Here is a 14,012-nt window from a genome sequence, read left to right as displayed (position 1 = left end):
TCTACATGGAACCCAAAAGTGTTCTCCTATGGGGACAGCCGAAGAACCCTTTTGGAACCTCTTTTTCTAAGAGTGTACTTCACCTAGTGTCTGGAGCTCTGGAGCTTTGTTCTATAGACCCTGCTTTAATACTGTCACCCACTTTTAAGTTGTCATAGTTTCATTGTTTCCCTGAGGGAATTCTCTCTTCTCACAGTTTTTATTGGGAGAGAGAATGTCGACTATTCGTTATGTACATACAGTGTGCGCCAAGCCTTTTGTTTGCTTCTGCATTTCAACAATTCGCTTCATTCAATGCAGCCTCAATCTAGCAAACCATTACAAGTTCAGCAGGAAATGCTGGGATTTGTAGTATCTTTTTATGCTGTAGCATTCCTTTCTTCTGTTGTGGAAGAGACATCTGAGCTCGCCTCCGGGGGGCCAAAGAACATGTATTGGAAAGTGCCTCAAAGCTGCTGTAAATGAAATGCACAAGAACTAAGAACTGAGAGTCTGATTCAAGGCATGCTTCTGAACAATGATTACTCTCATGTTGGCTGTTGCCACATTGAATACATTCCACATAAAACATCTTCCTTGTAAAATGGATCCTTAGTATTCTGTTATTCTTGAGTCAACAACTGACTTGTAAGCATCAGATCCATTTAGATGTTGTTGGCATGTGAATATTACTTATGGAGGTTTCCCTGCTCAACACTCAGTGGGGATTTTCCCTCAGTCCTGCATTCACAGCACAGGCTTTTCAACCCAAGACACTGTGCCCAGAACAATTAGAACAGGCCTTGTGCTTCATGACTTTCTGTCCAGAACTCCAGACAGAGTTTACAGAGGTCTTTAATCCAACCAGTTCCAGATGTCTCCAATAGCTGGGATCCAGCACTTCACTGACAGTGCACACTCATCAAAAGTATCCCCACAGATCATGTAGCTAGATCGGGAGGGCTGTGTAAGCCCTCAGTTCCTTTGAAATCAGGCTTATCCAAAAGTGTACACATTCTGTCCAATTTGTGCTGTACACTCCTCCGGGAATTGTATAGAGAAATCCCTCCAGGGTGTGCTGTATGCATGATGGGGATTATGAAGTGAACATCGTTCATCAATGTTTATCAAAAGAACTGCATGGTAAGCCAGTGTTGTTGGTACACTCAGTCATTACAGATGTACCACTCATCTTTTTTTATAAATACATCAACAGATCCCTGCAGTCAGCATTTAATTTTAAACATATTTTCCAATAGAATATTTAAAATGATATATAAAGGGTTTTGTTTTAAGTCAGCTGCATATGTTTTTAATATGGAAATTGTAGGCTTTGCTTAAATACTCTGTGATTGGTGGGGTGATTTCAGGAAAGCTCTGTTCTTGATCATGAAGTGTATTTGCAAGAGGAAGCTCACAGATATGAATCTAATTTGTCTTTGGCTATGACAACTTGGCCTTGGCTTCAAAAAGCAGCAAGCTGTCAAATATCATGTCAAACCAGCCAGTGTAAAGAGACACAAAATGTAAGTCTAAAAAAATCTCTCTTCTCTTCTCTTCTCAGGGAGGGAAGATCCCTGTGAGGTGGACAGCCCCTGAGGCTATTGCCTACAGGAAGTTCACCTCAGCCAGTGACGTGTGGAGCTACGGCATCGTCATGTGGGAAGTGATGTCATTTGGCGAGCGGCCGTACTGGGACATGAGCAACCAGGACGTGAGTATTATACAACTTCCTGTCCTTTCAGTATCAACAGATATGTGACTGTTTTAAAAATGGAGAATACTATGATCAGAGATGGGCAGTATTTCTGTGTATTTGGAATATGTATTTTAATTACCTCTGAGTATTTTGTCATTTGTATGACACTGGGCTGAATAAAACTCCAATGTATTTTGTAACAAGATACTTTTCAAAATACAAAATACTTTTCTATACCATTTTTTATAGCGGTTCACCATTTTGTGGCCCCCTTTCCCCCTGCATTGGTATCAGAAGTGTTATGGCACTATGGTGTGATAAGAGCGTCTGCTTAATGAACTAAATATACATGTACAGTGCATTCGCAAAGTATTCAGACCCCTTCCCCTTTTCCAAATGTTTTTACCTTACAGCCTTTTTCTAAAATGGATTTAAAAAAAAGAATCCTCATCAATCTACACATAATACCCCATAAAACCCCATAGATATTTTTGCATAAGTATTCAGACCCTTTTCTATGAGACTTGAAATTGAGCTCAGGTGCACCTTGTTTCCATTGATCATCCTTGATATGTTTCTACAACTTGATTGGAGTCCACCTGTGGTAAATTCAATCGATTGGACATGATTTGGAAAGACACACACCTGTCTATATAAGGTCCCACAGTTGACAGTCCATGTCAGAGCAAAAACCAAGCCATGAGGTCGAAGGAATTGTCCGTAGAGCTCTTAGATAGGATTGTGTCAAGGCACAGATTTGGGGAAGAGTACCAAAAAATCTCTGCAGCATCCCCGAGAACACAGTAGCCTCCATCTGTAACGTTCGGCGTCAGGTAACGAGGAAGCGGACCAAAACGCAGCTGGGAGCGAACACATGTTTATTCTTTTACACCGAAATAAACACGTACAAAACAAAGAAAGTACCGATACGTTAGCTGCTCAAAATCAAAGAGACAACAACCCACAAACATCGTGGGTGGAAAAGGAACTTAAATATGATTCCCCAATCAGAGGCAACTAGCGACAGCTGTCTCTGATTGGGAATCGACAGAACCCAACATAGAAATACGCCCCAAAGCAAGGCTATACCAAAAACATAGAAAATAAACTATAGAAATGCCACACCCTGACCAAAATAGAAGAGTTCACCTGGTCAGGGCGTGACACCATCGTTCTTAAATGGAAGAAGTTTGGAATCACCATCACCAGGATTAGGACAATTAACATAGCAGGTTAGGAGAATTAGGTTGGATATACTGCCAAATTCTCTAGAACAATGTTGGAGGCAGGTTATGGTAGAGAAATGAACATCAAATTCTCTGGCAACCAATCTGGTGGACATTCTTGTAGCATGCCATTTGCACATTGCCTCAAAACTTGATACACTTGTGGCATTGTGTTGTGTGAAAAAAATGCACATTTTAAAGTGGCCTTTTATTGTCCCCAGCACAAGGTGCACCTGTTTAATGATAATCCATCAGGTGGATGGATTATCTTGGCAAATGAGAAATGCTCACTAAGAGTGATATAAAAAAAAATAGTGCTCAATATTTGAGAGAAATAAGCTTTTTGTGCGTATGGAACATTTCTGGGATTTTTAATTTCAGCTCATGTAACACAGGACCAACACTTTACATGTTGTGTTTATATTTTTGTTCAGTAAATGTATTTCCTTAGGCATTTATCATGCAAACACATTTATTTTTTATTGTTACCTACGATCAGTGAGACTCAAATCTTTAATCTTTTATTCTACAGTGGTTGCTCCACCAAAGGTTTTGCCATTATGTTGCGGGATTTAGAGGTAATTTGTGGTTTAGTACGGTACCCTGCGTCACCACTTCATTGCTCCAGAACCAGCTCAAGGGGGAGTTAGAGCACTGATTATGCTTTGGGTCTTACTGTGTCTATAACTGACAATGAATTGGCGACATAAACCTAAATAGAAACTGAAAATTGTGCACGACTTCAGTATTACTTACTGAAACTGTTGTTACACTAAGGTTTTTATTTTGTTAGGATTATTTTGATCTTACTGTAGTACTGTAGGCCACTCTCAACCAGTCACGTTTGAATTCTTTTTACATTTATTTCACCTTTATTTAACCAGACGGCCAGTTGAGAATAAGTTCTCATTTACAACTGCGACCTGGCCAAGATAAAGCAAAGCACGGCGACACAAACAACACAGAGTTACACATGGGATAAACAAACGTACAGTCAATAACACAATAGAAAAATCTATGTACAGTGTGTGCAAATGTGGTAAGATTAGGGAGGTAAGGCAATAAATAGGCCATAGTGGCAAAATAATTACAATTTAGCAATTAAACACTGGAGTGATAGATGTGCAGAAGATGAATGTGCACGTAGAGATACTGGGGTGCAAAGGAGCAAAACAATAAATAACAATATGGGGATGAGGTAGCTGGGTGGGCTGTTTACAGATGGGCTGTGTACAGGTGCAATGATCGGTAATCTGCTCTGACAGCTGATGCTTAAAGTTAGTGAGGGAGATATAAGACAACAGCTTCAGTGATTTTTGCAATTCGTTCCAGTCATTGGCAGCAGAGAACTGGAAGGAAAGGTGGCCAAAGGTAGGAGTTGGCTTTGGGGATGACCAGTGAAATATACCTGATGACCAGTGAGCTGAGATAAGGCGGGGCTTTACCTAGCAAGGACTTATAGATGACCTGGAGTCAGTGGGTTTGACAATGAATTTGAAGTGAGGGCCAGCCAACGAGAGCATACAGGTCGCAGTGGTGGGTAGTATATGGGGCTTTGGTGACAAAACGGATGGCACTGTGATAGACTACATCCAATTTGCTGAGTAGAGTGTTGGAGGCTATTTTGTAAATGACATCGCTGAAGTCGAGGATCGGTAGGATGGTCAGTTTTACGAGGGTATGTTTGGCAGCATGAGTGAAGGATGCGAAATAGAAAGCCGATTCCAGATCTAATTTTGGATTGGAGATGTTTAATGTGAGTCTGGAAGGAGAGTTTGCAGTCTAACCAGACACCTAGGTATTTGTAGTTGTCCACATATTCTAAGTCAGAACTGTCCAGAGTAGGGATGCTAGACGGGCGGGCGGGTGTGGGCAGCGATCGGTTGAAGAGCATGCATTTAGTTTTACTTGCATTTAAGAGCAGTTGGAGTCCACGGAAGGAGTGTTGTATGGCATTGAAGCTCATCTGGAGGTTTGTTAACACAGTGTTAACAAACCAGTTATACAGCGCCTGAGTGGCGCAACAGTCTTAGACACTGCATAGTAGTGAAAGCTGTGTTGCTACAGATGCTGATTCAATACCTGTGCTGCCCTCAACTGGGAGACCCATGAGGTCATTTTAGGTTTTTGGTTTCTCTCCCTCTAAAACAGAAATAAATTCGAAATAACAAGCTGGCTTTATTTACAAATTAGTATCAATGTCTCACCCCACGTTCAAGAATGGCCTTTTTCTCGCTGATTTTACATTATTTGAAAACAAAATCATCTCCAAAATATATATATTTTTTAAACAAAGCGATTATTATTATTATTAATTTAGAATGATATAAAAGCCCCTTGGATATTCTCACAGATATATTATTAACCCTGTTATTAGCAGGACAATATATATTTGTCATATTGTTCAAGGCACCCGAGTGGGCGCAATGGGATTGCCTTGCAGTTCTCCAGCTGTATCCACTGAAAGCGTGCGAGATTCAAGGCACGAGGGCAGGGGGCACGGGATGGGCCGCAGAGCCGCGCATAGAAGACCAACCTAGCCCATGGGGAAGGGAGGAGGAGGAAGGGGGAGGGGGGGTTGGACCCCCACCCCGCCACACTGGCAACACTTTAACGGGCATCGCCCTAATAATGGCACTGACTAGGGAAACGTTTCCGCTGTTCTGTTCTTAGTGCCAGTCTGCACGTTCAAACTAAAACAACATAACTAATAATGGCATCTTCATGCTTTCGTTAATAACATAATGATAAAATACTCTTTCAAAATGCCGATGTTTGTTTAGTTATGGATCCATAACGAATTACTATGGGAATAAATATCACTGCATTACAGAAATATCCTCCAATCCTCTATATGTAATTATTGGTGGAGAGTCACGTCATATTTTTTTATATACTGTAGTCCTACCGTAGGTGTCATGAGTCTCACTAGTGTTGAGTAATGTGCTGTTAAAAGTGGGGTAGGTCTTATTTATTTAAAGAACATATTGAAGTTAGAAGCAATAGGATTTGAAGCAATAGCCTACAACTATTTTAGCACTGTTTCCCGCTGCTCTGAGACAAGCATGGGGACTGGTCTTGATAAATCAATGAGATATTTATTTTCACTGAATCTCCGTTTGTATATCCGTGGAATAAATCCAATGCGCCAAATCCATGCTGAAAACCGAATATATATATATATATGTTTTTATATATATGCTTTTAATTAACATTATTAGGACATTCTCTGAACGTTACTGAAGTTTTCTTGTGGTTTTTCTTGAAAGTTTTATTAACGTTCTTGAAACAATTTGAGAACATGTCTTTAAATAGAACCATGAGGAAACGTTACGCTGAAGTACTGACATTTCCACAGAAGAACATCTTTCTTAATGTTCTCTGAACTATTTGAGAACATTCCCATCTCAAAACAGTTGGAGAACATTCCTAGTACATTACCAAAATGCAAATGAAATGTAACCATGTTTGAACTTTTAGGAAGCTTTCTATTAATGTAATGAAATACCAAGAAAGTAATGTTTTTTTGTCAAGTTCGTTAATGTGCTGAGAATGTTCCAAAGCCAAGCAACTATCCTGAACCATTCTCAACAAGTTGTGGGAAGGTTGTATGCAAAATAACCATAGGATAACCATGCTCTCACCAATTTCTAAGAAACATATGGTTCTCAGAACATTATGTGCTAGCTGGGACTGGTCTCCTCAAATCTCCATAGCAAATATTACACTGCAGAATTGTTGTGGATCTGCCTGTCTGCCAAGCACTCCAGTTCCGTGCAGTTGTCATTCAGACCCTGTGTAGTGGCACTACTGTGTCCATCAGCACAGCGCTCTGTAAGTCCTTGAAGTAACCCACCTAGAGATGCTGGACAATTGTAGGTAAAGAAGATTATTGTTGACAGCACGGCTCCCGGTTTACAATAGTCCTGCCCCAGCCACTAACGAGATCTCCTATAGTGAATCCCTAGACAGTAACTCTCTTGCCTGCCACTCTCCTGCAATCAAGGTTGAATAGTCAGGGGGCGGGGGAAGATTTCTTAACAAAGACCCAGCTCTGGGTATATAGCTGCAGTTCATTAAATTCTCACTCTCTCCTTTTATTTCTGTTTTACAAGCAATCAGACCCCAGCCCCTGCAAGGAAGCTGGCTGCTGCCGGTCGCTATGGCAAAGCTTTCTGTTCTTTTATGGTGTGGTGATTGACGGCTGTCTGGAGAGACCACCGTCTCTCTGATAAAAGGGGAATCAGGGAATGGGCACATATCAAAATCCCTTCAGACGTCCCGTTTTTTAAAACAATTATCAACTGCGGTTTCCATTGTTCTGCGTGAAGTTCAGCTGCTACACAGACACCAGGGAAAATCTGCTGAGGATCGTATTGATAGAGAAAATAGATTAATCAAATGCGATGTTACTGTAACTTTTGATTGACAGATTTGGAGGTAGAGTGAAAATCCCAGGGGTACTAAGAGTGCACATTTCTGCATAGTTAAGCAAAGCTTTACACATGGTTTTTGGTGTATTTTTCCTCTCTGTGTAGCCAGTGTTTACACAGCCACAAAGCTTGGTCTTATACAGGGCCAAGCAGTGACAAGCTGGTGAGAAGCTTAAGTTGGATATGATGGTATCATTGGAACTGTGCCAATGAAATCCTATTAGATTTGGATTCCACTGCTCTGTTCCGGTGTTCTGAAACCTCCAATCTGGAAGCAGTTCAGTTGCAGGTGTCTGGAAACATACAGCGCATCAAAAACATTTGTCAATTGGTTATGAACTCTTCCATGATCCATGGAACGTTATACCAAGCTTTTCAAAACCAATATGACCATTTTCCATGCTGGATTCGTTTTTCTTATTTCATGTTTTTTGCTTCCAAATCAACACCTTTTCCATCCATTTAGTCTATGCTGTTAGTGTGATCCTCAGTCTCCCAGTGGGGTCTAGTATGTCCCTCTCTGTTTTCTTCCTTTCCTGTCTTGTAATGTGCCAACTCTTTCTCCTCTTCTCCTCATGCAGGTGATCAATGCCATAGAGCAAGACTACCGTCTGCCCCCTCCCATGGACTGCCCCACAGCACTACACCAGCTGATGCTGGACTGCTGGCAGAAAGACAGAAACGCCCGGCCCAAATTCACTGACATCGTCAACACACTGGACAAGATGATCCGCAACCCTATCAGCCTCAAAGCTGTGGCCACCATCACTGCAGTGTACGTCTGCAAGAACTGCCTTTACTCGTAACAGTACTCATAGTGCATATTCCGAGCACATAGATTACTGTATATTACTGATCAAATTTTGCAAGGTTTCTCCTTTTTATGTACCCCGTCTCCTTTTCACCCCTCTTTCACATCACTTCACTGTTTCATCCCTCTCTTCTCTCCTCTTTTTCTCAACAGGCCTTCTCAGCCCCTGCTAGACCGCTCCATTCCAGACTTCACCACCTTCACCTCTGTGGAGGACTGGCTAGGTGCCATCAAGATGGGGCAGTACAGAGACACTTTCCTGGGCTCTGGCTTCACCTCCCTACCCCTGGTGGCTCAGATCAGCTCAGAGTAAGTCCTGAGGACCAACGTCATCATATCTCACCCACATAATTTTCCATCTTATCAGGAGTCTCAGGAGATACAGTACCACACAGTACCAAACAGCAAAACCCTCCCATCACTAGTCACTGTAGCAATACAACATTTGGTCAGCCCTTGAATAGGCAGATGGTTCCCAAAATTACTCTGGAAGAATGTTACAATAGCAGTCGTGGAATACACACACACACACACACACACACACACACACACACACACACACACACACACACACACACACACACACACACACACACACACACACACACACACACACACACACACAACACAACACACACACATTTGTCACAGATTACAGAAGGTCTCAGAAGTATTATCCCCCTATAATTAGATTTGCACTCTTGTAGATGTAGCGTAATGGGGCAGGCTGGAATACATTTTCAATCAGGTTCACTGAGACGGCCTACCAGCAAGGCAGGCCATTGCAGTCACACATCCACCTTCAAAAAGCTGTCTCAGATGTCAGAATAATAGGAATCATGCTTCTGGCTCAGACAGGAATAATCCCTCAGTAAATGTCCATAGGAGATCAGGCCTGTCATACTTCAAATCCACCAGGCATTCAGAGCTGTGGATAGATCTACATCGGCAAGGTCTCTCCGTCTTACTAATCACTTTGATTTGATAGAGTGGCACAACTAAAAAGGTTTTTTAGAAGGACAAAGCATTGCCTTTCCTTTGGTTGTTCAGATTGATCAAATAGATGTCCCTTTGACGGCTACTGTACAAGTCAGCAACAATCCCCAGCAGCCCTCAACTAATTATGTCCATTCTGCGCTTACCATTGTAAATAGAAAACTATATTACCATATGAATGGGAACAGTGAGCAGATCTTGTGCTTATCTCTAGCAGGGAGTATATCTGGCACATTGTATACTGCGCTGGAAACAGGCTCTATATGTTTCTCTCTGCTCTGCCTCAAGCAGAAAAGATTATACCATTGTCTTTGTGCATGGTGTGGTAATGTTTGTGCATGTATTTATACATCCACAATATCCATAGCCCAATGATTCCATCCAAGAGCAAACTCACAGACATGAGGTACTGTACTGTGACCACCTCCATCCCTCAGCCTTGTTGTTGACACTGTTCTCGACTAACCTATACCCCCGTACACTGACTCGGTACCGGGACCCACCGTATATAGCCTCATTATTGTTATTTTATTGTGTTACTTGTTTTACTTTAGTTTATTTAGTAAATATTTTCTTAACTATATTTCCTTAAACCTGCATTGTTTGTTAAGGGCTTGTAAGTAAGCATTTCACAGTAAGGACTGTTGTATTCGCCGCATGTGACAAATAACATTTGATTTGATTTGTTCCTCTTGTTTGTCAGAGACCTGTTGAGGATAGGAGTGACCCTGGCCGGCCATCAGAAGAAGATCCTGAGCAGTGTCCAGTCTATGAGGGACCAGATGGCCCAGTCCCCCACCTCCATGGCCTGACCACAGGGTGCGCCACCACCACCCAGAGACAACCCACCAGGGAGCCCATAGGAAAACTCCTGATGACCCTAAAGAATACACCAGGGTGGAACACTAACCTGATTTAAAGAACGACCATATGGCACATACATAACAACATGCACGCTCCCAACACACACTCGCAACACCTAGGTAAAGACAGTTTACTGAAGATACAAAGGGGTCGAAGATAAGATTCTGCCTCAGGACAACTTCAATGGTTCAGTTAAGGTAGTCTATAAAGTTGGCTTCTTTTTTGCTGAAGAAGAGAGCAAGTGGAAGAGCAAGGGTGTCTGTTTGCTTGCTGTGACAGATGGTCATAAAATGCTAAAAGAAAATAGATTTAAAAAACGGTGCTACTTTATGAGGATCAATGGGTTGACTTGGCCAAAGGACAACATCAAACAGTGTCACCCAGATTGGAAAAACAAACAAAAGGGTTCAGAACCAGTCAACAGTTTGGACACACCTACACATTCAAGGGTTTTTCTTTATTTTTACATTCTTTATTGTCTACATTGTTGAATAATAGTGAAGACATTAAAACTATGAAATAACACATATGGAATCATGTAGTAACCAAAAAAGTGTTAAACAAATCAAAATATATTTAAGATTTGAGATTCTTCAAAGTAGCCACCCTTTGCCTTGATGACAGCTTTGCACACGATTGGCATTCTCTCAACCAGCTTCATGAGGTAATCACCTGGAATGCATTTCAATGAACAGGTGTGCTTTGTTAAAAGTTAATTTGTGGAATTTCTTTCCTTCTTAATGCGTCTAACCCAATCAGTTGTGTTGTGACAAGGTATATAGAAGATAGCCCTATTTGGTAAAAGACCAAGTACATATTATGGCAACAACAGCTCAAAGAAGCAAAGAGAAACAACAGTCCATCATTACTTTAAGACATGAAGGTCAGTCAATCAGGAAAATGTCAAGAATTTTGAAAGTTTCTTCAAGTGCTGTCTCAAAAACCATCAAGTGCTATGATGAAACTGGCTCTCATGAGGACCGCCACAGGAAAGGAAGACCCAGAGTTACCTCTGCTGCAGAGGATAAGTTAACTAGAGTTAACTGCACGTCAGATTGCAGCCCAAATAAATGCTTCACTGAGTTCAAGTAACAGACACATCTCAACATCAACTGTTCAGAGGAGACTGCGTCAATCAGGCCTTCATTGTCAAATTGCTGCAAAGAAACCACTCCTAAAGGACACCAATAATAAGAAGAGACTTTCTTGAGCAAAGTAACACGAGCAATGGACATTAGACCGGTGGAAATCTGTCCTTTGGTCTGATGAGTCCCATTGAGATTTTTGGTTCCAACCACCGTGTCTCTGTGAGACGCGGAGTAGGTGAACGACTGATCTCCGCATGTGTGGTTCCAACTGTGAAACATGGAGGAGGAGGTGTGATGGTGTGGGGATGCTTTGCTGGTGACACTGTCAGTGATCTATTTAGAATTCAAGGCACACTTAACCAACATGGCTACCACAGCATTCTGCAGTGATACGGCATCCCATCTGGTTTGCGCTTAGTGGGACTTTCATTTGTTTTTCAACAGGACAATGACCCAACACACCTCTAGGCTGTGTAAGGGCAATTTGACCAAGATGGAGAGTGATGGATTGCTGCATCAGATGACCTGTTCACCATAATCACCTGACCTCAACCCAATTGAGACATTTTGGGATGAGTTGGACCGCAGAGTGAAGGAAAAGCAGCCAACAAGTGTTCAGCATATGTGGGAACTCCTTCAAGACTGTTGGAAAGGCATTCCAGGTGAAGCTGGTTAAGAGAATGCCAAGAGTGTGCAAAGCTGTCATCAAGGCAAATGGTGGCTACTTTGAAGAATTTCAAATATAAAATAGAATTTGATTTGTTTTTGGTTACTACATGATTCCATGTGTTATTTCATAGTTTTGATGACTTCACTGTTATTCTACAATGTAGAAAATATATATTTTTAAATAATTATTGAATGAGTAGGTGTGTCCAAACTTTTGACTGGTACTGTATATATTAAAATAAAATAAATGTATGACTTATTTAAATGAATCTTCATATTGAAGATGATTTGTAAATACTATATGGATATTATTTTTCTGCTTGCATTTTTGGCAACATCACAACTAGTGTAGTTTCACCTGAATAGTTTAGGATTCTTATAGTCATTTTCTATGAAGGCACTTGGAAGTTCTTCTCAATAGGAGGCAGATCACTGGGGTAAAGACTGACCTGACTGATTCTGTATAAAGGATACACTGTTTAAATATACATACAAGATATCTCTTTGTAATGTTTTAGACTTTCAGAGACCACATTGACATTGAACCCATACACCTGCAAGAGTCAGAAAGCATCTAGTGTTCTGCATCGAAGACCCAGGGTAAATAAATAACTCTTACAGGCACAGTGAAGGTTATATGACATTTTAAAATTGTATTGACTGTCTCAAGTGCTTTGTGTTTCCACCACCCTACTGCCCTAGAACTTTATTTACCATTTCCGGCTGCTTTTCAAACATGACAACAGAACATCTTTCCCAGCTTGAGGTTCTGTGTTGAACATGCTGTGTTGATTCTGGGCCACTCGAGGCAAGATCATCTTAAACATTAAGTCCCATATTTAGGGGACTTTGAGCGGTTCTGGACTGGTTCCGACCGACATTTCTGTGTACAGAGTACTCTGTGAACAGAGCAACATCAATTGCTGTGCACTCCGTGAACGCTCTGTTTGTCCTGCTTCACACGCCGCTCTCCGCTCTCATCGGGAGCGGCACCAAACATTTTCTGGCCTATCCAGACAAAGGGTTGATTTCTTCTGTCTGTGAATCTCGCAGCTCCTCTAACAATACAGCATATGAAACGGGAGACCCATCTCGCTGTGATGTTCTCAGATGGATTTAGAGCTTTCAACATGACAAAATACACAACTGTTTTGTAGAATTCAAACAAGAACACTTTCTCTTGGTCACAAAGGGACGAAATCACTTTGTGCTTTTAGAGGCTATCTACAGTTACTACATAAATTTTTGGACTTATAAATTAATTATATATACCCATTGATTGTTGAATAAAATAAATGCTGAATGCCTCATGAGCTTAGTTCAACTGCCGTACCCCATCAGAACCAAAAATATAAGCTTGTTTAACTCCACTGTTTGCAACAACAACAAAAAAGTAAATGCAGACAAACACTATAGCCGAAAAACATAGTTAAAACTATAATTTTGATATCATGGATGGTAGGTACTTGCATCCATAGCTCTGTCTAATATGAATTTAAGAGTAGTTGCATTTCTCCAGCCCCAATCCTCAGCTTTTTACCGAAACAGGGGCAGAGAGTACACTTTGTTATTGTTTCAACTGCTGATTGCCGCTTTATATCTTAAGTTGTAATTAGTGAGCAGGCATTTGAATGGCGTATGTCCGTCGCTCAGAGCATGCTGGGCAGAAAAAGCCGTGTTGTCAGTTATATGAAATGGTGCCAATTTTATTTGACAGTTATAAAAAGGTGAAATATTATAGTCATTTATAGTTTGATTGTTACTATTTTTTAAATATAATTTCAAGCCCTATTCCCCCACCTTTGTTGAATATGAAAAACAATAATATATGATTTGTCACATTTTTATATTTGTATCATGTTTGTACTGTGCACCTGAGCTTGTGTCCTCAAACGTGACGACATCTCAGCAATTTATAACAATTTTATCAGAAAGGTGAAATGTTAATAATTCTGGCATTATAAGCATTACTAGGTATTGTTTATGGCCCTCTCATGATAAATAGTTACTTTTGGATATGTCAATTTAGGCGGAAATGTACATTTTGACATTACATTTAACACGTTTTAAAGAATGTATAAAAAGCATGTTGTAAGTCAATGATCTGTTTGCGATCAGCTCATAATGGTGTGTGGTCATGCAGGGGGGCTTTTGAAACAGTGCAGGTTAATAGCTTGAAGTGTTCTCCCGGGGACCTAGAAGCTTTAACTGAAGCATCAAATTAATTACCCAGCTCAAATATGACGG

General features: G+C 40.9%; 1 protein-coding gene across 2 annotated transcripts in view; it reads left to right on the top strand.

Annotated features, from left to right (window-relative positions):
* LOC115192521 (ephrin type-B receptor 1-like) overlaps positions 1-10,312 on the top strand; it is a 158,549-nt gene extending 148,237 nt beyond the window's left edge. For both annotated transcript variants that reach the window (XM_029751132.1, XM_029751130.1), the window contains 4 exons: positions 1,544-1,693; positions 7,919-8,112; positions 8,302-8,457; positions 9,848-10,312. In XM_029751132.1, coding sequence (XP_029606992.1) covers positions 1,544-1,693; positions 7,919-8,112; positions 8,302-8,457; positions 9,848-9,956 — 609 coding nt within the window. In that variant the 3' untranslated portion in view covers positions 9,957-10,312. The remainder of the gene's footprint in view (positions 1-1,543; positions 1,694-7,918; positions 8,113-8,301; positions 8,458-9,847) is intronic.
* The last annotated feature ends 3,700 nt before the right edge of the window (positions 10,313-14,012 follow it).

The sequence above is a fragment of the Salmo trutta genome, chromosome 4 (assembly GCF_901001165.1).
Source record: "Salmo trutta chromosome 4, fSalTru1.1, whole genome shotgun sequence".
Lineage (NCBI taxonomy): Eukaryota > Metazoa > Chordata > Actinopteri > Salmoniformes > Salmonidae > Salmo > Salmo trutta.
This window is presented reverse-complemented; position numbering and strand designations above follow the sequence as displayed.